General features: G+C 48.1%; 1 protein-coding gene across 2 annotated transcripts; it reads left to right on the top strand.

The window, feature by feature from the left end:
• The first annotated feature begins 42 nt into the window (after positions 1–42).
• On the top strand, positions 43–18,412 carry CASP2 (caspase 2, apoptosis-related cysteine peptidase). Of its 2 annotated transcripts, XM_010834011.1 has the most exons (11): positions 43–222; positions 3,630–3,780; positions 4,091–4,258; positions 4,419–4,500; positions 5,073–5,167; positions 5,450–5,626; positions 11,476–11,604; positions 11,754–11,844; positions 15,610–15,759; positions 15,903–16,012; positions 16,159–18,412. In XM_010834011.1, exons 1-11 carry the CDS (start codon positions 149–151, stop codon positions 16,288–16,290), a joined length of 1,359 nt encoding a protein of 452 aa, XP_010832313.1. In that variant the 5' UTR covers positions 43–148; the 3' UTR covers positions 16,291–18,412. The 2 variants fall into 2 exon arrangements, with proteins under 2 accessions (XP_010832313.1, XP_010832314.1); XM_010834012.1 differs by lacking the exon at positions 15,903–16,012.
• Positions 18,413–23,236: the final 4,824 nt, after the last annotated feature.

Raw genomic sequence — 23,236 nt, 5'->3', positions numbered from 1 at the left:
GCCTCGCGTGGGGGGGCGGGGAGCGGAGCTAGAGGAGGCAGTGCGCAGGCGCGTTGCGCGCAGAAGGACGGGGGAGGGATGCTGGGGACCCGGCTCCGGGTTTGTTTGGGCTGTTGGGGGTGCGCGCACAGCCCGGGAAAAGTGGGAAATGGCGGCGCCGAGCGCGGGCTTCCAGTACCCCCTCCAGCCAAAGGAGCAGATGGCCGCTGATAGGGGGCGCAGGTGAGTGGGGAGAGTCCGGGGGTCCTTAGTGGGTCCGAGGGGAGGAACGCAGATTTCTGGCGTGTGGTCCTGGCGCCTCGTCACCTCGGAGCCCCTGGAAGCAGCTATATCCGCGCTTCCAGCCAGGGAAGCAATGACCGAGGGGAGCGCAGGAGGGTGAATCTCTTCTGGGCCTTGTCCGCCTCGTGCACAGACTCCCCAGCCTCCATTACTTCCAACGCACGGGGCTCTGAACCAGAGGAGCTCTTTTCAGCCTCGCCAAATCTCGGCTTCTCTTAAATGATTCTTTATCTTTTCTGTTTCTTGGCTCCCTTTTTAGGAACTAAACTGCTCTCTTAAAAACCTGTGAGACCTGCAGACCTCTGCCTGGTGTGCATTTGTTTTAGGTCAAATAAATCATGATCTGTATTGCATTGGGTGTAATGACCAGATTTTCAAAGCATTCCACAGAGGTGTTGGGATTTGAGTACTTTGAGACAAGGAGGTGAGTGTGCCTCGGTCTCTGCCCTAGGTAAATCCTTTCATGGCAGACCCAGAAGATTAACTGAGGGCTTTCGAACCAGACCTGCAGAAGGACACAGAATCAGGACTTTTAAGACTCGTCTTTGCGTCCGTTTTCTCCACTGCCTCCTCTCTTTCCAGATGTGTCTTAAAGTTCTAAGTGGTTGTGGTTACTTCTGAAAAGTCCATGTTTGAAACTGCCCAAGATATGGAAAGACTGGAAGGAGCAGGTGTGTGGAGAATGGATGGTGCTTCAAATTAAACCCTAATGAGTTACTGATGGAAAATTAAAGTCCGGAACTTTGGAGTTAAGAACCGAGTGTCGATTAGTGAATTGTGTGAATGAGAGGGAATGGGGAGAGACTTTGAGAGGGATTGTCAACGTTTAAGGGCAGACCAAACATCCTGTGAAGGAAAATAGGGACCTAGTAGGGAGAGAGGAAAACTGGAGAGAATGGTGGCATGGAAACCGAGGGAGGATAAAGTTTCAAGGAGAAAATACTAGTAAATTAAGAGAAAAAAGTTGAGTAAACTGCCCCACCATTGGTATGTATCCTGAGGAAATACCCAGGATCCAGCTGCGATGTTATCTTGCGACTGACCTATTAACATTTATTTTTATCAGAGTTCATGCATGTCTGCTTTGGTGTGTGTTCCAAGGTGATTTTTTTTTTTTTTTTTAACTATTTACATACTTATGGCCATGCTGATTCGTTGCTGCCTTGGGGCTTTCTCTAGTTGCTGGACTTGTCATTGTAGTACTCTCTCTTGTTGAGGAGCACGGGCTTTCGGGTGCACTGACTTCAGTAGTTGTGGCTCCTGGGCTCTAAAGCACGTGCGAAGTAGTTTTGGTATACAGGCTTAGTAGCTCTGCTGCACGTGGGATCTACCAGGACCAGGAATCGAACCGTGTTTCCTGCATTGGCAGGTGCCAAGGTGATTCTTAATGATTCTGATTTCTCTCTAGATTGTATTGTTGTAGCAGGTTTTTAATGAACATATGGGGTAATAGGAGTATTACGATAGAAACAAGAAGTTAAAGCAGAGTTTCAAACATCACTGCCTCAAACCCCAAAATCAATGAAAGTTGGCTACCTGTAACCCTGGGCCCTGGAGAAGGAAATGGCAGCCCACTCCAGTATTCTTGCCTGGGAAATCCCATGGACAGAGGAGCCCAGCAGCTACAGTCGATGGGTCACAAAAGAGTTGGACACAATGACTAAACAACACAACTCTGGGAGTGTTTTACTGGTTGGTTCCTCTGCCTTTGGATTTCTTGTGCCTCAGAAGCTCTTCCAAAGCTGCTTTTCCCTCCTCCATTCTAGAATTAAACCATGGACATTCTACAAATGCATGGTATTTCACTGATTCTGAAATGTATGTCCCCCTCACTCCAGTACTCTTGCCTGGAAAATCCCATGGATGGATGGAGGAGCCTGGTAGGCTACAGTCCATGGGTCCCAAAGAGTTGGACACGACTGAGAGAGTTCACTTCACTCACCCTCAACCCCCATACAAACACATTTTAACATCTTTGAAATCAGGATGCATTTTAAAATAGATTTTTATGTTGCAAACTGAAGCTGTTAGCTTTCTTACTGCCATCAGATCCTCAGTGTTATGTATTTGGAAACTGAGCAGGCCTGCAAGTGCATGGGGTCGCTAGGAGTCAGACACGACTGAGCGACTTCACTTTCACTTTGCACTTTCACATGCATTGGAGAGGGAAATGGCATCCCACTCCAGTGTTCTTGCCTGGAGAATCCCAGGGACAGGGGAGCCTGGTGGGCTGCCGTCTATGGGGTCGCACAGAGTCGGACACGACTGAAGCGACTTAGCAGCAGCAGGCATATAGATGGTATATATTGGAAATATGATTCTTTTAGTTCATCAACAGAAGCAGATCTCTTTCCAAATGCATAGCAAAATGAAGGAGTCCTTTAAGTGAAGGCATCCCTCATCAACTAAATTACCAAAATAATTTAGCCTTTACAGGGATTAACCCTATAAGTGATTTCAGGTTACGTTGATTGTTGCTGTCATTGACATTTATCTGCTGTCACTGTCAGACTTTCTACTTAATGCGGTTCTTACAGGATTCTGGTCATTTCTGGTGTCATTTTGTCACAGGAGCTAACAGTTTTAAAAAACCATAGTTTTAGTTGGTAGAAGTGGGCTTCCTAGGTGGCCCTCGTGGTAAAGAACCTGCCTGCCAATGCAGGAGATGTAAGAGACATGGGTTCAATCCCTGGGTCGGGAAGATCCCCTGGAGGAGGGCACGGCAACCCACTGCAGTGTTATTGCGTAGAGACTCCGTGGACAGAGGAGCTTGGCGGGGTACAGTCCTTAGGGTTACAAAGAGTCGGACACGACTGAAGCAGATAAGCACAGCACACAGCGCAATACAGGCTTGAGAAGGGGTGTGTGTGTGTGATTTATTTGCTGTTAAAGTTGTCCGTTGAGTTTTTGCCATTGTATTAAATTATTTTATTTCTCACAGAGCATTATTTTAAAGTCAGTCACTGTCAGCAACTTAGATAAATAATGTGAAATGTTTTCTGAAGTACTCCTTAATTAAAACTGGTCTGTCAGGAGTATTCCTTATTGTGAAGATGTGTACTTGTGTGTGTGTGATTTTTGTCACGATAGACATTTGTTATTCTAGTTAGAACACAGAAGATGATCTCAGCTGAACGTCCTCTGTAAAGGATTGTATATCATTTGCTTATAATCAATGTGTTACTGCCTAATAACAATACTTCTGTGATCTTAAGCAGATTGAGTAAAGTATGTCTTAGTTATTGGAAGCCCTGTTCTTTATGTTTTTCCTACCAACGCCTCTTGCACCCCACTCCTCTGTGCCAGGTCTTGTATTGACGGCTTTTCTGTCCGCCTTTTATCTGCAGGATGTTGAGAGGGTGTGGCATGCATCCTGACCATCAGGAAGCTCTCAAAAAGAACCGAGTGGTGTTGGCCAAAGAGCTGCTGCTGAGCGAACTGTTGGAACACCTCCTAGAGAAGGACATTATCACCTTGGAAATGAGAGAGCACATTCAGGTATTGAGGGAAAAGAGGAAAGCCAAGGAAATACATGGGTGGTCAGAGCAAGAACAGAGCATGGCACAGCATGGAAGCATGTCATGCTTCCCTAAGGCAGCGAAAATGCATTTCTGCCCTCAAGCATTTGACAGAGCAGACAGAATCCACGAGTAACCCTAACCCTAACCCTAGGAAAGGAGTTCACACATCCATTTCTTTCTGTGAAAAGGAGTTCTTGAGACGGATGATGATGTTAGTGGGAAGCTCGCCTGGAGAGATAGGGTTACAGCCGGGTGAGTAAAGGTGACTTCGTGTTTTATCCTTGTAGGCCAAGACTGGCAGTTTCGGCCAGAACGTGGAACTCCTCAACTTGCTGCCCAAGAGAGGCCCCCAGGCCTTTGATGCCTTCTGTGTGGCCCTGAGGGAGACCAAGCAGAGTCACCTGGAGGAGCTGCTGCTCAGAACCCTGTCTGGTCTTCAGCCTGTAGTCCCGCCGGTATGGAGCCCTAGGCTGTGTGTGTTGAGAAAGGCTAGTTTGGTGGGAAGGGCATCTTTCAGACAGTGGGGATGGGTTGGGGTGGGGGACTAGGGTTCTGTGTTACTTGATCTGAACCAGCTCCCCTGAGCCTGGCTTGGTGGGTCCTGCTTTCTTACAGTTGAGCTGTGACTATGACCTGAGTCTCCCTTTCCCGGTGTGTGAGTCCTGTACCCGCCACAAGCGGCTCCACCTGTCTCCAGGTAAGAACTGATGATGTAAAATAGCACAACCCCATCTCCGCCCCAACCAGTCCCCTGTTGCAGATTGACTTCCGTTTCCTTGACTGGTATCTGACTTTGCCCAGTGTGATACCTATTTTTGTTTATAACTGGCACACTTTCCTCAGTGCATTTGTTAGGAACCAGCAGGACAGTTTAGGTGGGGTGTAGGTTGGACCTGTTTTCCTTCCATCACAGATGATTTTTTTAATGGTGATTGGCCCTTGGAGCAACAAGGGCCAAAGATTCCTTCACGTGATTGGTGTGTGTTTGTATACAGCTGAGTTACTTCACAGTGATAGCATACTGATTAGAATAAGACTTTTATCAGATACCCCATACCCCATTCAGTCATTCTTTGGGTTGAGCACCTACTACTATAGGCAGGTCAAGTGCAGAGGATCCTGTAATGAGCAAAAGCAAACAGGATCTCTGTCTCTGTAGTGCTTACGAACCAGGGGAGTGAGCGAGACCAAAGGGTACCTGAAGTTATATGAAGATACTAAGATTGCCAAGTAGACTATAAGCTAGTTTTTCTGGTTTGTGTGCCACAGATGCAGTGGAGCACTCCCTAGACCACGGAGATGGTCCTCCCTGCCTTCAGGTGAAGCCCTGCACGCCTGAGTTTTATCAAACACACCACCACCTGGTGAGTCTTGGAAATGGCAAGAGGAAAGGCACTGGGAAATGAGATCCCCTTCCTGGGCATCTGAACATAGCTAGCTTGTGTGTACATCATTTCTTTCTTGCCTTGTTAGTCCTAAAAGCATTGCCTGTTGACTGTCTTTTGTGGGCATTTCTATATTTTGACCTGGTGGGACTATGAAGAAGAATGTGACGTCTTAATTTTCTTGAAATGTCTCATTTTGGAAGGGGAGGCATAGTTTCTGTCCTCACGAGGCTGACGGTCTCATCGGGTGCCCCTCCCCAGGCCTACCGGTTGCAGTCTCGGCCCCGCGGCCTGGCACTGGTGCTGAGCAACGTACACTTCACTGGAGAGAAAGACCTGGAGTTCCGCTCTGGAGGGGATGTGGACCACAGCACTCTCGTCACCCTCTTCAAGCTCTTGGGCTACAAAGTTCACGTTCTTCTTGACCAGACCGCTCAGGTAGGTACCTGAGGTGTAGGGCATGCTGTGCATCAGAGAGCTGGTGACACATGGGGGCCAGACATGTCCATGCTCCTATGCCAGGCGGGCTGGGCTTTACTAGAGTTATTCTCTCTCCCTACTTTTTACTTATTGTATTGTGTCTCCTACCTTGCAGTCTAGTTTTTAAAAAAAGAAAACAGGGACTTCCCTGGTGGCCCAGTGGTAAAGAGTCCGCCTGCCAATGCAGGAGACATGAGTCCGATCCCTCATCTGGGAAGATCCCATGTGTCCCAGAGCAACTAAGCCCACGCACCACAACTTCAGAGCCTGTGCTCTAGAGCCTGGGAGCCACAGCCACTGAGCCCGAGGGCCCTGGAGCCTGTGTTTGACAACAAGAGAGTAGCCCCCCGCTCTCCTAAATTAGAGAAAAGCCCTCCCAGGAAGACCCAGCACAGCCAAAATAAATACCTGAAGTTTTAAAAGGAGAGAGAGAAAGATCTGGGGCCAGCCGGCTGCTGCAGTGTTGACCTCCCAGGGTGGCTGTGCTCCCTGAATAAGAATGGTCCAGGATCGGGTTCTCCCAGCTAAGCAACTTGTTTCCCAAGCACTCAGGAGGTGAGGAGACACCAATATGCACCCAGCCAACCAAGGAAAGGTACATATAAGTCAGGAGTACACAGGACAGTGACTTCTTGATTGATACTGCTGCTTAGGGTTCCAGCTATTGTTCTCACGATGACGTTGGCCGGTAAAAGTTTGCTAGAATTGTGCTTGTAAAATACTGTTTTGTTGCTCTTTCATGAATTAACATGACCTGTTGTAAGTTGTGTGACCACAAGACAGATCTTCGGGTAGATAACTTTTGAACTAGATTCCTGCAGGTCATCAGCATTTTTGTGATCAGTTAGTCTCCGTTAGCCTCAATTATTGGCTGTACCACTGACTTTTTTACCTTTAGGAAGTTCTGTTTTGAAACTGAAAATAGTCCATTGGTAAATCGATACTAATTCTTCCATTTGATTCCAGGAAAACAGTACTCTCCTAAACTTGGGAATATCCATGGTAAAATTAAGGTTTCTAGGAGATTGTCTTTGATCTGTTGAGGTAGGGTAGTCCCTGTCTGTCTTCAGCGTTGTCTGTGGATTTCATTTCTGTTTCTCAGTTGTCTTACTTCTATGAAATAGATTATGTATCTGCTGAACTTCGGGTAAGGCCAATTTCAGTGGTTTATAGCTGAATGTTGTCCTTTACATGCTGTTGCCAGCTTCTCAGTGATAGCAGCTCCTGCAAAGGAGTAAACTCACCCTTGCTTCAAAGCCATGGCTAGAACAGGTTCTTTGATCATCAGGTACTTTCCTGAGAGTCTCCTGGGCTTGGAGTAAGGGTGGGACAACAGGAATTCTTTCAGAGGGAGTCCTATCAGAAGGTCATTTAACAAAATGAATGCTGTTTACATTTCTTCAGTGGCTTTGGTCTAATCATTCCTTTTACTAGGGATTTACTCTTTGTTTTCCAAATTTTATGCAGCTGATAAAGGATTTTATGTGCCTGATAGTTAAAAAGATACATCCCTAATCACCATGTCAGCTGTGGGCTCCTGCTTCTTGGTGACATGATGGGCCTATGAGCCCACTTCACAGATCTCATTCCCTGATACAGATTCAAGGACCTGTTGGGTTCTGATTCTCTGATTACATTGTTCCATGACTTGAATTGCAGCAGAGTTCAATTTTGAGCCCCTTATAATGGGGAACTATGTGAACTGCCAGAGATTCCCTGATAGCTCAGTAGGTGAAGAATCTGCCTTTAGTGTAGGACCTTGGTTCAATTCCTGGGTCAGGAAGATCCCCTGGAGAAGGGATAGGCTACCCACTCCAGTATTCTCGGGCTTCCCTGTGGCTTAGCTGGTAAAGAATCCGCCTGCAATGCGGGTGACCTGGGTTTGATCCCTGGGTTAGAAAGATCCCCTGGAGAAGGGAAAGGCTACCCACTCCAGTATTCTGGCCTGGAGAATTCCATGGACTATATATATATAGCCCATGGGGTCCAAAGAGCTGGACACGACTGAGCGACTTTCACCCTAAATTTTGAGACCCTTATAATCGGGAACTATGTGAGCTCTCAGAGATTTTTTAAAATGTGAACCTTGAATTCAAGGCACCTCAGTTAGATGAGAGTCTTGATTTCAGTTAAAAAAAAAAAAAAGCACGTCCCCTAATGTTCCTGAGACAAGAAAAGATTAGAGACAGTGTCTTCTGCAGTAGTGAAGAGGAAGAAGCTACCACCTGGGTAGATGTGGTCAGGAGGTTGTGAGATTTCAGCTGTCCTTGGAGGGTGGAAGCTGCTGAGGAGAGAGGAGGGGTGAAGGGGTCCTACACAGGGGGCACAGCATACTGGTTAGAGCTGTGTGTGATGTTCAGGACCTGGTGGTGAACCAAGTGTCTGGGGCCCAGGAGTGCCAAAAACAAGATTGGAGATCAAGGGACCAGAATGCCCAGGGCCTTGAACGTCTTCCCAAAGGAACTGGACTTCCTTGTGCTGACACTCCAGCGTCATTAGTAGTTTTTGAATAGAAAGGTGATGCATTCACAGTGATGATTCAGAAAGATTAATATGACACCATTGTAAAGAATGAGGTAGAGGGCTTCCCTGGCAGTCCAGTGGTTAAGACTTCATGCTTCCAACGCACGGGGTGCAGGTTCGATCCCTGGCTGGGGAGCTGAGACCCCACATGCTGTGATGAGATGGCAGGGGTTCTGAACAGGATAGCGGACCAAAAGGAAAAGAACACATGTGAAAAATAGTATAATGGCATGATTGTACCGTCAGTGCTTTGTGACTGAATAACTACATATGGAAGGAGGAGGAAAACGTAAGGAATTGAGAGCCTCTGAGGACGTCAGGACCAAAGACGTGAATTTGGGAGCTACTTGTGTAGGAAAAAGACTTAAGTAATGAGAGCCTGTGATCTTCGAGAAGGAGCCAAAGGGCTAGGATTGAGCCTTGAGGGTATCGCCCTCCCCACGTATCTGGGCCTCAGCAGCTCTGGAGGTGCAGAACGGGACAGTTGCAGGGCCAGTTTCTGACAGTGGCCAGGCAGGCTTGCAGGCACAATTGAAACCAGATGACGGCAGTGGGTGTGACCTCTTCCTGATCGAATGTCCTCAGCAGGCCAGAGACAGAACCAAGAAAATTTAGATCCTCTTTTTCTCCCCATATTATCCTTTTTTTTGCTTTAGAGATAATGTCACTTAAAAATCTGAGATGGTGTAATCTTAAATTGTTTTATGCTGATGGTGCTGACAAGCATGCTGGTATCTTCCCTGCCCATGGAGGTGTTCAGTGCTTCCGTTCTTCATCAGAGTCTGTTCTCGTTGCTTCCACCTCATGAGGTTACTAGTTCTAGAATTATAGTTTATTGTATGTTAGGCAATGAGATACCCTTTAAAGTGGCAGATTTCTTTTCGCCAGGTATTGGTTTATAGCTTGCATTTGGTCACAGATGGCTTTGAGAGTGTAGTGACAAGCGCTATGGGTCATCTCTGGAAAATGCAGCTGCCCATAGAATTTTGTGTGTAGTTTCAGGGAGTTCACAGGTTATTTATTCCCTTCTTCTGTGTCCCCCAGCCAAAAACACATACAAGTGTGAAGAGCCCTGCTATTTATAGAAGCACTGTAATTTTATCAAAAATAGATCTCAAGATCCTATTTTAAGCTATGCTGCTTTCAGAAAAATTCCCCCAAATGACTAACCCCCATTTATTCAGTGGTTTAGTCTTTTTAAATTCAGTTACAGAGCCTGTCTATTCTTACTTTGGAGTTTGTTGTCTTCTGTTTACTGATAAAATAACCTCAGTTAAGTTCAAAATGCTCCTGAGTGCCAAACCTATACTTCTATTCCCTTGGAGCAAAATTAGCTTCCACTGTTAGGTGTTAAATTCTGTTATAGTCAACTCCAGAGGAGCAGTCATAACTTATATGTGTTCTCTGGAGATTATATATTATTGAATGAATTTTGGATATCTTTTATTACCTTAAGATCTCCAGAATTATGGTTGGGTTCTGTTTGCTCAGAAAGTATACATGCTCTTTCAACACAGCCAGTTTCTCCATTTCCAGTGAAACTGTAGACTTTCAAGTCTTTTATGAAATCTCAGTTATCTGCAAACAGATATGTTCCAAACAGCAGATAAGTTCTCACGTTAGTACATCAGACTCACATGGAGGGCTTGTGGAGGCTCAGCTTGCCGGGAGCAAAGACTGTATTTCTTGCAGATTCCCGGGTGAGGCTGATGCTGCTCTTTGAGAGGTCACACTTGGAGAGCCCCTGCAGTCTGTTAATACAAGTAGGACCTGGGTATGGTGCTGTTCGATACACGTGTTCTGAAACTGCTCTGCTTTATAGCGCATTCTTCATTATATTTTGGTCAAATTCATGGCAAAATGAACTCATTTTCTCCCTGCTCACCTCAGAGACAATCTAGACATTTTGAGTTGTAGAGGGAGACATAATTTTAACGATTTGTATCACATTGGTATAATTATGCTATTAGATGTATTATAACTTTACATTGTATAGAGCAAATGCTTAAGGTGGAGTGTTACTCATATATGGCAGTCTAGTGCAAGATCAAAAAGATTCTTAAGCTGGCCTACAGCGTTTCTTTGGAAAAATAATATGGCACAGTATGAAGGCAGATCTTTGCAGTATGTGCCAGGCGTAGTGATAAGCCCTTTCTATGCAATATTTCAGGGCTTCCCTGGTGGCTCAGTGGTAAAGAACTCACCTGCCAATGCAGGAAACGTGGGTTCCATCCCTAGGTTGGGAGGATCCCCTGGAGAAGGAAATGCCAACCCATTCTAGTGTTCTTGCCTGAGAAATGCCATGGACTGAGGAGCGTGGTGGGTTACAGTCCTTGGGATCACAGAAGAGTTGGACGTGACTTAGCCACTAAACAACAGCAGCAATGCAGTGTTTCATTTAATCTTTACAAACTCGGAGAAAATTTACTCTTAATTGTCTTCTTACAAAGTGGATATTAGAACCTGTTCTAATTTATGAACCCAGGGGTTAAACCTAGGTCTCTCTGATCCACTGGCTCATGTAGGTAGTCAGGACCCTGTCCAGAGTCCTCCATAGAGTGCGTTCTTCTGTGAGCAAAAGCATTTTTGTACAGACATCATCATCATCTCTGGGAACTTCATTTCTGAGACAGAAAACAGCATGGAAGTACTGCTGTTCTCTGCTGTCATGATCCTGTGAGCCCGTGATCACAGAACAGTTCTTAACGGCTGTTACTTTCTTGTAAGTGTGTTACTTACTCATTCACAGTTTACCTGGCAGTCCCCTTTGTGCCATTAACATACAAGGGCACATGCGCTGAAGCAAGAGCTGGTTGATGCCTGAAGAGTGGGTAAAGTTAACTAGCATCTGCATGATTAGCTTCATTAATAACTTGGCTTCACTCCAGGAGTTCTTCACATGAGCTTATAATGAGCCTGTGAATCATTATATTCAGTGTTTTGTCTAAGTAAGTGAGTGTTAGTTGCTCAGTCGTGCCCAACTCTTTGCAACCCAATGGACTGCAGCCATGACTGCAGCCTACAAGGCTACTCTGGATACGGGAGTGGGTTGCCATTTCCTTTTCCAGCGGATCTTCCCGACCCAGGGATTGAACCCGGGTCTCCTGCACTGCAGATTCTTTACCAACTGAGCTAAAGTCATGTAGTTTTCTTGTGTTTACTTAGCTTCTGACTTGGTAGAGAACGCGTTTGATTTTCTAATAGCCTAGGGCTTCAGACACCAAAAGGAAGCTTGTATAGGTGCTGACTCTAGTGAGCAACCCTGAAAGGCATCTTTCTCCTAGGAAATGCAAGAGAAACTGCAGAATTTTGCCCAGCTCCCGGTTCACCGAGTCACTGACTCCTGCATAGTGGCGCTCCTCTCCCACGGCGTGGAGGGCGGCGTCTACGGCGTGGACGGCAAACTGCTCCAGGTGCGTGCCGGTCTGTGGCCGCGGCTGCTGAGCCTGGGCCACGCCACCTCCCGCTGCCCGTCTCTCCAGGGACGGCCGCTGTTTATGTCTACAGGACTCGGGTCCCACTGACCACCAACCTCCTCTTCTCCCTTATTTCTCTCCAACAGCTACAAGAGGTTTTTCGGCTCTTTGACAATGCCAACTGCCCAAGCCTACAGAACAAACCGAAAATGTTCTTCATCCAGGCCTGCCGTGGAGGTGAGTGCCCCGGCGGACCGGCCCCTGGGTGTGGCCCCCGGGCAGCCTCCACCCGCTCTCACTTTCCTGTTTGCTCCTCTCAGGTGCTAGCGGATCCCTTGGGCACCTCCTTCTGTTCACTGCTGCCACCGCCTCTCTTGCTCTGTAAGTGTCTCCCGACGCATGGGGTGTGCTGGGACTCGGGCCGCCCCTGGCTCTCAGGTGGTCAGCTCTCTGCGCGCCACCGCGTCCGCCCCCAGGACGCTCTCGGCCAGTGCCTTCGCCTTCTTTGCTGAGGACGCTTCCTTTTTTCCTGTGCTTATTAACCCTGGTGCACTTTTCTCATCGCTCTTTCTGGTTCAGGGTCTGCCAGCTGCCTCTGCTTCCTCACCCTCTCACTTGGTCCTCTTCCTCTTTTTCTTTCTCCACCTCTCCTCCCCCTTTCTCCTCCTCCTCTTCTCCCCCACACCCCATTCTCGCCTCCTCTCCTCTCCGGGCCCCTCCTGTGTCGTTCGGGAGAGCAGTGTGGAGGCCCCACGTCACCTTTGGCTCCTGCTCTTCGCGAGCTCCTCCATCCCTCTTGCATGCACTCTCTTTTCATCCCTTGACAAGCCAGGACTCCCTGATTATGCTCAGAAGACATGCGGGTGTGCGTCTCATTTCAGAGGAAAAGAGTGGTGATTGAAAGCTCTAAATGTGGAGTCAGATTCTGCCTCTGCTACTGACTAGTCATGTGAAGTTATAGAGCGGTTACTCCATGTCCCTTCACCTTAGTTTCCTCCGTATAAAATGTAGGTAATCACACGTCCTAAGGTCGTGTTGTTGTGATGGTTAAGTGAAGTGGTTCACATGAAAGTGGTTCGTATTAGGTCAGTGCCTGGCTCATGGTAAATCCACAGAATACCAGCTCTGACTGTTATAACATGGTCTGTTCCCTTAAGAGACTTACAGTTTGATTTAAAGGTCCTTTTGTCCAAAGATTCAAATAATATATTTTTTTATATGGGTATAGCAGAGAATCATGGAGAAGGAAATGGCAACCCACTCCAGTATCCTTGCCTGGAGAATCCCATGGACAGAGGAGCCTGGAAGGCTACAGTCCATGGGGTTGCAAAGAGTCGGACATGACTCAGCAACTAACACATAGTAGAGAGAGGTAAATAATCCATCTGCAATGCAGGAGCCACAGGAGACACGAGTTCGGTCCCTGGGTGGGGAAGATCCCTTGGAGGAGGGCATAGCAACTCACTCCAGTATTCTTGCCAGGAGAATCCCATGGACAGAGGAGCCTGGTGGGTACAGACCATAGGATCACAAAGAATCAGACACAACTGAAATGACCTAGCACACACGCATAGCAGAGAGCAGCAGTGGAACAGCAGTTAGGGCCTTTCAGGGAAAGAGGAGGAGTGCAGTGTGACAAGCACACCAAGATCAAAAGGACACCCCTTCCCCTGCCCCACAGTGGGCTGAGCCACAGGTATGCCTGGTTCTCCATCTGCGTCAGTCACGTGTAGTGAGATGTGGCTGACCACATGAGACAGATCCTAGTGATCATAAACCTGTAGTCACAGCTGAGATTTTGGGCTTTCACAGAAGATAATAGTACAGAGCTATTGGGAGCACAAATAAGAAACAATTGGATAATTTTTTTTTTTAGGATAATTACAGGGAGCAGTGCTGAGAAAAAGAGTATGTGTGAGCAGGAACTTCCTCCTTTTATGTCCCTGCTGTATCCACAGGCCCAGGGCACTGCCTGACACTTAGTAGCACATCATAAATATTGGCTTCAATAGATAGAAATTCAGTTCAGTTCAGTTACTCAGTCGTGTCTGACTCTCTGCGGCCCCATGGACTGCAGCACGCCAGGCCTCCCTGTCCATCACCAACTCCTAGAGCTTGCTCAAACTCAAGTCCATCAAGTTGGTGATGCCATCGAACCATCTCATCCTCTGTTATCCCCTTCTCTTCCTGCCCTCAATCTCTCCCAGCATCAGGGTCTTTTCAGATGAGTCAGCTCTTTGCACTAGGTGGCCAAAGTATTGGAGTTTCAACTTCAGCATCAGTCCGTCCAATGAACATCCAGGACTGATCTCCTTTAGGATGGACTGGTTGGATCTTCTTGTAGTCCAAGGGACTCTCAAGAATCTTCTTCAACACCACAGTTCAAAAGCATCAATTCTTCAGCACTCAGCTTTCTTTATAGTCCAACTCTCACATCCATACATGACCACTGGAAAAACCATAGCCTTGAGTAGATGGACCTTTGTTGGCAAAGTGACGTCTCTGCTTTGTAATATGCTGTCTAGGATGGAAATTAGCCTGCCTAAAAAGTGGAGCAATAATACAGAAAACAGATACAGGGATGTGAGAAAAGAGCCATTTGTTGATCAATAGATCTGAGACACAAAGGCGGGAGAGGCGTCTCCTTTCTCTTGAGGGACGCATGCAGCTTGGCCTGTTTCCTGTAGGAGGCATCACTGGCAAAGTGAAGTAACATGTTCACAATCATTTTCTCCTGAGTTCAGAGATTATATACAAATACCAGACCTGGGTAGGGAAATAGCGCCCTCCTGGGCTAAGCTGAATCTTTTCTCTAAAATCAAATCCTCCAAGGGATGACCAGTAAGCCAGCTGTTCCTTTAAAAGTCTGAGCTCACCTGTCTTCTGCTGTACTCAGTTAACATAACTGATGCCTCGAAAAAGGACCCTGCCCTGGTTGACTGGCTCCTAAACTGGAGTGTAAGCTCCATGAGGATGGGGACTTTCTCTTCACTGTATCCCTTGGGCTTAAAACAAAAACAGTGCACATGGCAGTTGCACAGTAAATTTTTGTCAGATCAGTGAATCTTGGTCATTTTCTGCACAGACCTTCAAGTTTCGCTCCCCTTTAAGGCTCTCTCAGGTGTTACTTGGAGCAGGAGATGTGAAGAAAAAGAAAGTGTACACACTGTGTTACCTCTGGCTTGACAAGCTGTCCTACCACTCCCAAGCAACAGCGTCAGAAGGAACATGTCTGGGGCTAGATAAGGCCCGGGTCAGAAGGCTGGGCGTGTGCTCAGGGGATGTTGAGGATCTACTGCTAATAATTGAATAAGATAATAGTGTCCTTTTTACATTGTTAAGAGAAAACAGTTGATTATCCAAATTTTAAGTGTCTCTTAAATTTTGCATGCCAGCTACAATTTGGCTTATGAAATTAATAAATAATAAGTGGTTTAAAAATATCAAAAACACCATGGAAACAGCTGATCATGCTTAGTTTTATAATGTGTTTATCAAAAACATAGACATTGTGGTTGTGGTTTTCATACAGCATACTTGTAGTAATTATATTTTTGGTTTATTAACTGGTTTCTCTTTTTTATGTAGTATAACTGTATCAGTATTTTATCGTGTATTGCAGTAAGGAGCACTTTGACTTCCAGGAATACTGATAATCGGACGAGTGAATCGTGGACGCAGATGGCTTTTCGTTCTGTTTACAAGGAGTGTTTGATTGAGCACTTTGCCTGTCTTACACAGAGTGGACAAAGCTCAGACCACATATACGTGCGTGTGCGTGGGCACGTATCTCTGCCTGATCAGTGCACACTGGCAGAGGAGCAGGAGTAATGGTGTTTGTTTTCCTTTTTTTTTAATTAATTCATCAGCCACAGGTTGGAGGCAACAGCTGGAAATGGCTCTTCCCGTCCCAGTTGCAGGGAACTTGGGCTTACCTGTGACAAGCCCAAGAGAGGTGGGAGGAAATAACGTCTTTGTCCACTCTTATTTGCTTTTCTACAGATGAAACAGATCGTGGGGTCGACCTGCAAGACGGGAAGAACCATGACCGATCCCCCAAGTGCGAGGAGAGCGATGCCAGCAGAGAGGAGCTGCTGAAGATGCGGCTGCCCACCCGCTCAGACATGATTTGTGGCTACGCCTGCCTCAGAGGTATTGTGTGTCCCGAGGAGTGATTCCAGAGGTGGCAGGCTCTGTCACTCAGGGCTCTGACCAGGGCGGGTGTTGGGGAGGTCCGTCCGCTGGGGAGGGTGCCCATGGCCTTCAGTCGGCGCCCGCTGCTGCTCTGGTTGCAGGGACCGCTGCCATGCGCAACACCAAGCGGGGCTCCTGGTACGTGGAGGCCCTCACCCAGGTGTTCTCCGAGAGGGCCTGTGACATGCACGTGGCCGACATGCTGGTGAAGGTGAGCGGGCTCTGCCCGGCCGTGCAGTGTTCCACCCTCCTGCCCCCTTGCACTGGTTTTCAGTCTTCCACCACCCTTCCACTTGTGCTGGGATTCTGAAAACACCCAATTCTCAGACCCTGGCCCCTGGGTTTCTGCCTTGGCAGGTGAACGCGCTCATCAAGGAGCGAGAAGGCTACGCCCCAGGCACGGAGTTCCACCGCTGCAAGGAGATGTCCGAGTACTGCAGCACCCTGTGCCGCCACCTCTACCTCTTCCCGGGCCACCCCCCCACGTGATGCCAGCCCCCCACCCCCTGCATCCCACCTCGTCACCAGGCCACGTGGAGGCCGCTGGGCCTCAGGAGGCGAGGTAGAGCCTCTCTCTCCAGGATGCGCAGCTTCTGTGCCTCCCCTCAGGGATTGGGACTCCCCCAGGCTCCTTTCTCACGCCCACTGTCTCCACTGGTGACCTGGGACCACCAGCTCCTCCTGTGCACACCTCTCCTGGAGAGCCGGCTCTGGCTGGACTCGTTGCCAGGAGCGTGTGGCCTCCGTTGAGGGACCTGGCGAATGACACTGTGCACGCAGTATCTTGTGGGTTTCCTCGATGATTGTGTTCAGCTCCTGCCCCCAGCACTCTTGGAGGAAGCACCCTGGTAATTGCTTTTGTTCCAGGAGCTGAGATGTCCCAGAGGTCACACCTCCCGTCTCTCCTTTCATGTCCCGGCCCCATTTGTCCCAAAGTGGGAGTTTCAGTTCAATGCAGACAGTTTTCATTTGATTTCAAAAGGCCAAGCACCCTCTGCTACTGTGGGCGGGCCCGGACCTGTGCGTTTGTCCCCTTCGATTCCAGAGGGTCTCCCCCGGGAAGGACTGTCTTCTCAGCTCAGCTCTTGGCTCCTTGGGGCTCTGGGAATTCCGCCTTTCAGCAGAGGCCAGAATTTGGATGCCTTGTGTCTGTTAACTTGTTGATCTTTGCCCATGGAAGCTTCCAAGATCTTTTCATGGGTTGTGGGTGCCCTGAGCTTTGTTCCTGAAGTGAGCCTTGCAGGGAGTGTCAGCGGAGGAGATAAGGGCGCTGTGCTTGCCCATGCTTGGCAGTCTGCCACCTTATCCTCGTGTTCCTTCCCGTGAAGTGCCCCTCCTAGAAAAGCTTCCTGGCTTTATCTTTCTGCTTCCTGTTTCTCCCCTCTTTACCTTTGTCTCATTCTGTTTACGGCAGCCACGAAATCGTCTAAAATACAGCTTAATTGGATCGTTTGGCTGCTTGAGCATGTAGTATAGTACTTTGTTCCGGCTTTCTTCTTCCGTATTAAATCCTTTCTGGATTTTATGTGTTATTTCCCCTTCCCATTGTGACTGTCCATTTCAGGGAGGTCAGTGCTCTATATATGTTATTTATTTACCATAGAAGCCACCTTTATATGCACTTACATGAAGCCTTCTATTCTTAAAGGCCTTTTTTGCCGTACGACAATCTAATCTCTGTATGACAGATTTGTTTTTAAGTATAAATCTGATCCTCTCGCTCCCCTGCTTGGAACCCTTTGGTTTCCTGTCACACCTCTAATCAAATCCAGACTCCTTCCATTGGCCTGTAGGGCCTCATAAGTGCTGATTTCCCTGTGAGCGACAGTTCAATGGTGTCCTGGGTTTCTCAAACATTCTGAGGTCTTTCCTGGCCTAGACCATCAGGTACTGTTCCTGGGTCCGCTGAGTCCTACCCCTCGCCACTCTTGGCCCTGGTGGCTTCTTTATCCTTCAAGTCAGAGCTCAAAGGCCACCTTTTTGTGGAGGCCTTCCCAAGCCATTCTATTAAAAATAGAGTGTTGGTTTTAACTTTATTTCTGTTTTCTGTTTAATCTCCTCATTGCACTTATCACACTGTATAATCATTCATTATATGCGTGCGTGCTTCACGTGTTCATTCGCATCTCCCCTTTAAACTCCATGAGGGTGGAAACCCTGTCTCTCTCGTTCACTAATACGGACCCAGTGCCTGGCACGTCATAGGTCTTCAGTAAATGTTTGCTGAAGAAAGGAAGCAACCCTAGCCAGAATCCTACCCTTTGACGAAATCTCCCTTTTGGTAAAAATGCCCAGTTTAGTGTGTGTACTCTGTGTCCTCACACGTGTTTTGTTTCATCCACTGGTATTATTAGCTCCTGAGGGCGGAAGTCACGTGCAGGGCGACTTCCTCTGCGTCTCCCGTGGTGCCGGGCGCAGTGCCCAGGCTCTGGTAGTTCAGGTGCTCAGTAAACACTCGTTCTGTGAGCCGGGGGCTCGGAGACTTGTTGCCAAGTCCTGCCCTTGGCTCAGTGTCATCTGGAAGTACTTAGGTGATAGAACCTTTCAGTTCCCACTGCCAGGATTTTGTATTGCCATCTGGTGCCAAATAAATGCTCATATTTATTACCGATGTGTGCCTGATCTGTAGAGAAATTGTGTTGGGAAGCCCACTTATTTCCTTGACTTCTTAGAGCTGCTTTTCCCACCGCCTCACAGGGCACCCCCAGAGCGGGACACATCTTGTTTGGCTGCAAGGTCTTTTTAATGCCACCAGGTCCGCATTTGGGACGGGCCCACCTCCATTGTGGCCACAGGCGGCGGCCCCAAACACCTACCTGCACTGGGGTTCCTCATGGTCACAAGAGATGGAAGAGTCAAGTAGTGTCAGTCCTGGATTATTTAGATGACAAGAGGGAGGCTAGAGAAACACATTGAGTTGGAATGGGAGGAGATGCCAAGGATCGTAGAGTTCCCCATCTCGCATGGTCCAATTTGGATTGAAGGTTTTCCTGGCTGGGTGTAGATGGTAAGAGAATCCTCGGGCAGTGGACTGTGTAACCTGGGGAATCCTCGGGTGCGATATGTCTGCACCTGGAGAGGTAGGTGTACATGTGCAAGTGGGCTACAGAGGGTTAGAGAGGGGAAGTTCTGTAGGAGCTTTGTGGTGGGATAGCTGATGAGGACCCTGGGGGAGGGAAGCTTGTCTATGAACCTAGAGGAGGAAGAGCAAAGAGGGATGAAGTTGAGCTGAAGCATCAGCGGGTGGAAAGAGGAACTGGCTGAAGAACTGAGGGCAAAGGCTGTAGGAGCAGGCTGGCCCCGGGTACCTCTGGAGGGAAGGGCCCTGGAGCAGTGAGTGGGAGGACAGCCTGTGGGAGCTGGGTGTGTTCAGGGCTTACAGAGCAGCATCTGCTGAGCTGGGCTCCCTGTCCTCCCCGCCCCACCCTTGGATAAGGGCGTCAGGTTGAATTTCACAGCTCCGTGTCCTCTGCCAGGGGATTCTCTTCTAAAATTATCCCCGTTCTAGAACTGGGGGCGGTTCTTTGCTGCCCTCCCCCCATCCCATCTCCCGTGATAACGAAGAGAATAACAGGAAGAAATGGAGCAAGTGGGATATTCCGGTAGAAGGAGAAAGTGGTCTGAGGCAAAGATGTTAATAACAGCTCCAGCTGCCTGAACACAGTGCGTCTCCCAGGCCCTATGCTTGCAGCTTTACACCATCCTCCCACAAGTCAGGAGGGTGTAATCACCCCGGTTCTTCAGAAGAGGAAAATGAGGCTCAGAAACTTCAATTTATACAGAAGAAAAAGCTGTAGCTTTAAGGACACAGACTCCAGAATTAAATAGATTTTGAATACTGGCTTGTCCTTTTAAGGTATCAGAGACCTTGGCTAAGGTGCCTAACCTCACCCTTATTTAAACATGGGTAAATCGTTGCTGCCTTAAAAGAAGGAAGGATGCTACCTTCTGAGGATGAAGCGGGAGGATGCGTGGTGGATCACTTAGGGTTAACTCATTACAGATGCTGTTACCATCTCTGAGCGTGAACTTCAGTTTAATGACACAAGTTAACATTTGGCGCTCACTTTGGGGCTGCTGCTGCTAAGTCGCTTCAGTCGTGTCCGACTCTGTGCGACCCCATAGATGGCAGCCCACCAGGCTCCCCCATCCCTAGGATTCTCCAGGCAAGAACAATGGAGTGGGTTGCCATTTCTTTCTCCAATGCATGAAAGTGAAAAGTGAAAGTGAAGTCGCTCAGTCATGTCCGACTTTTAGCGACCCCATGGACTGCAGCCTACCAGGCTCCTCCATCCATGGGATTTTCCAGGCAAGAGTACTGGAGTGGGGTGCCATTGCCTGCTCACTTTGGGGCAGACACTGACTTTTAACGTCTAAGGAAACAGAGGCCAGGATGGGTAACAATCTGTCAGCTTGAGTTCAACAATTTTGCTTCTGTGACTTTTTTTCTTAGCAAAAGGTTTGTTTTTTTTTTCCTCCCTCCTTACTTTTTGGGACTATAGATTTTCCCCACTGAGTTGTGAGGAGCCTGAGACCAAAAGAAAGACTATTCCATCTTAGCCCTTGTTGGGTAGAGAACAGGGGGAAAAGTGTACCATGTTCAAAAATCCAGAAGAGGGAGAAAGAGTCCTGTCCAGTGTTGGAAAGGCATCATATGCAGGGGAGGGAAGGGACCAGGCCTTTGAAAGATCTGGGAGGCAAGGTTCAGTGAGCATAGAGGAAATGACTACCAGTGAGGACAACTACAAAGAAGGGTGTTCAGAGGAAGTTACAGTTGCCTGGGGGAAATTTCAGAAAGTTGGTGGTCATGGGTCCCATGCTAGGCTTGATGTGGAATGGGCAAGCCATGACTAAAAGCCTCTTAAGAAGAATATCATGGTGTATTGTCCAGCAGTTGGAAAGCCCAGACTTCAAGAGGTGGGAATCTGAAAACAAGGGTGTCACCCAGGGAGAAAGTTCCTGCTTAAATTGATTCGGGGATCCCAAGGAGCTGGGTCGTTCACAACCTTCTATACCTCAACACACTCCCACACACCTGTGTCCCGGACGGTCATTTCAGCAACCTTCCTTCAAATAGCAATTCCATAAGCCTATAGGTTTATAGGTTTTAAGCTTGGACCTCAAGAAAATCTATTAAAACCCCAAAGAATACATATCTTATTCAGTATACATATCATAGGTAAATGCATGGTTGTGAATTTGTTTCCAAATTTAGGAGCTTTTCAAAGGACTCACCAGAAACCCATCACTGGCCTTCCAAATAAAAGCACTGAGCCCATGGGGTGTTGGGGGTGGGATGGGCACAGTTTATATTTTATTGTTCTCTTGCAGGATGATAACTCAGGAGATTTTAATCTTTGAGCTAAGACTGAAGATCCTTACTCTCAAATGCTTACCCTTCAGAGCTAGCAGCTGGAGAGCTCCTTGACCCTCCTGATTTCAGAGTCTGGTTTTTAGAATTGAAGCTGGTGCTTCCAGGCGGCCTGGGGACTGGGAGGGTTTTCTTAATGCCCATGATCTTGCCTTCAAATTCTGGGATCCACACCCAGGACCTGATTTTCTCAGGAACACTGGAGAAATAAACAATTGTGTTAGATACCTGTTTCTTGGAATTATCAAGTTCCTGCAAAAACTGACTACTTTCAGGGGAGCCACCTCCACAAAGGGGTGGAAATCTCTTGTTTCTGAAGTCCCCTCCCTGCAAGAAAATAATTTCACTTTGGCAATCTATTTTCTTTCTTCTTAGCAATCTATTTTCCTATTAAAGTTTTTCTTTGGGGACTGTCCTAATGGTCCAGTGATTAAGAATCACCTTTCAATGCTGGGGACATGGGTTTGATCCCTGGTCAGGGAACTAAGATTCCACATGCCACAGGGCAGTCGAGCCCATTCACCACAACTGAGCCTGTGTGCCTCAAAACTGGAGAAGCTGCGTGCCACAACGGAAGATCCTGCATGTCTCCATGAAGACCCCACATGCTGGAACCAACATTTGACACTGCCAAATAAACAGACAAATATTTTTTAAAAAATTTAAAAAAAGTGTTTCTTTCATCTCACCCCAACCCATTAGATCTCTTTCATTTTCTGCCTGGGGAGAAGGGAGACGTTACAGAACGTTCAGGGCCTCAAATCACACATTTATCATCTTTGTGGGTAGATTACAGGTCTTCAGATTTATGTTAGAAAAGGTGCTCTTAATGGTATTCATCTTTCCACCTGCTTTGGACAGTCCCATTTAGCCTGGGACAAATTTCAATTGTAGACCAGACGTTCAGTGTCCCTACCCTGCAGTCCCTGGGACAGACCTTGCTTGGTGATGGATCCCAAACCACACATTGGCTCATGTTTATAGCTTTCCTTCAATAGCGAATAGTTCACAAGGGAAGAACTGTACTAGGAAAATTGGTCTAAAAAAAAAAGCATAATGCCAGACAGAGTAGTTTGGCCTTGGCCAAAAATTATTTATTGACCTGAAAAGGGAAGAATAGCAGGGTACTTCCCTGTCATCTCTTATGTCTGTCGGGCTCATCATGAGAAACGCCCACTCCCGTCTCTCCTTGGGCTCCCCTATCCCTTGCCCCACTTCCGCTTCTCCCCCTGTTATCTCACCTGCCCTGACAGCCCTCCCAGGGATGCTCTGTGCTCTAAATGGAAGCTCAGTCCCTCCCTGAACATCCAGGCTGCTGGTGTGGCTGTCATGTGCCAGTCTGGGAAGTAGGAGAAATGCCAGAACCCAAGGCTATTACCCCTGTGCCCCACACCCAGTGGTGATAAAGGTGGGGTCAAGGGTATGACCCCAAAGCATCACTAGTGGCCTCTGGCAGACAAGAAAAGGCAGAGCTGGAGGAGAAAGCTGAACATCAGTTGGGTTGGGAGAGCTGGTCCGACAGATGAGGACTAAACCTGGGGGGCACCCAGAGCTGGAGACAAGCCCACAGGGGAAGATGGCAGAGAGGCACTGCTTAATCGCCCAGGTGAGCCACTCCGCAGTGTTTCTGGACCCTAGAATCACTCCACCCAGCTCCCAACCGCTACCTCCCCACGGAAGGATGGACTGACGGAAGAAAAGAGGGAGACTGCTTAGAGGGTGCAGACTCGGGGAGCACGCAGGTCCGAAAGCCTCAAAGCAGTCTTCCACCCTGATCTGGACGGTATTTATAGCCAGACCAGTGGCCTGGGGCTGGAATCCTCTTTCTGACTCAGGAGGGGGCCGGTGCCTGTCCTGCTGGGGGAATTCCCTGTGGGGCTGCTCCCCAGGTTCTTGTCCCCACCCCTCCCCCGCACGGCTCTCACACCTGCTTCGACCCCAAGCAGATCAGATGTGGCAGTGGGGGGGGTCATGTGACGGAGAGATGGCTATAAATAGCCGGGGGTGGGCACTCTGCCCCAGACGCCTTGGGGACAGGCAGGAGGGGAGGCTTAAGGGGCAGCT

This window comes from Bison bison, unplaced genomic scaffold, assembly GCF_000754665.1.
Source record: "Bison bison bison isolate TAMUID 2011002044 unplaced genomic scaffold, Bison_UMD1.0 scf7180017863988, whole genome shotgun sequence".
In the NCBI taxonomy this organism is placed as follows: domain Eukaryota; kingdom Metazoa; phylum Chordata; class Mammalia; order Artiodactyla; family Bovidae; genus Bison; species Bison bison.
This window is presented reverse-complemented; position numbering and strand designations above follow the sequence as displayed.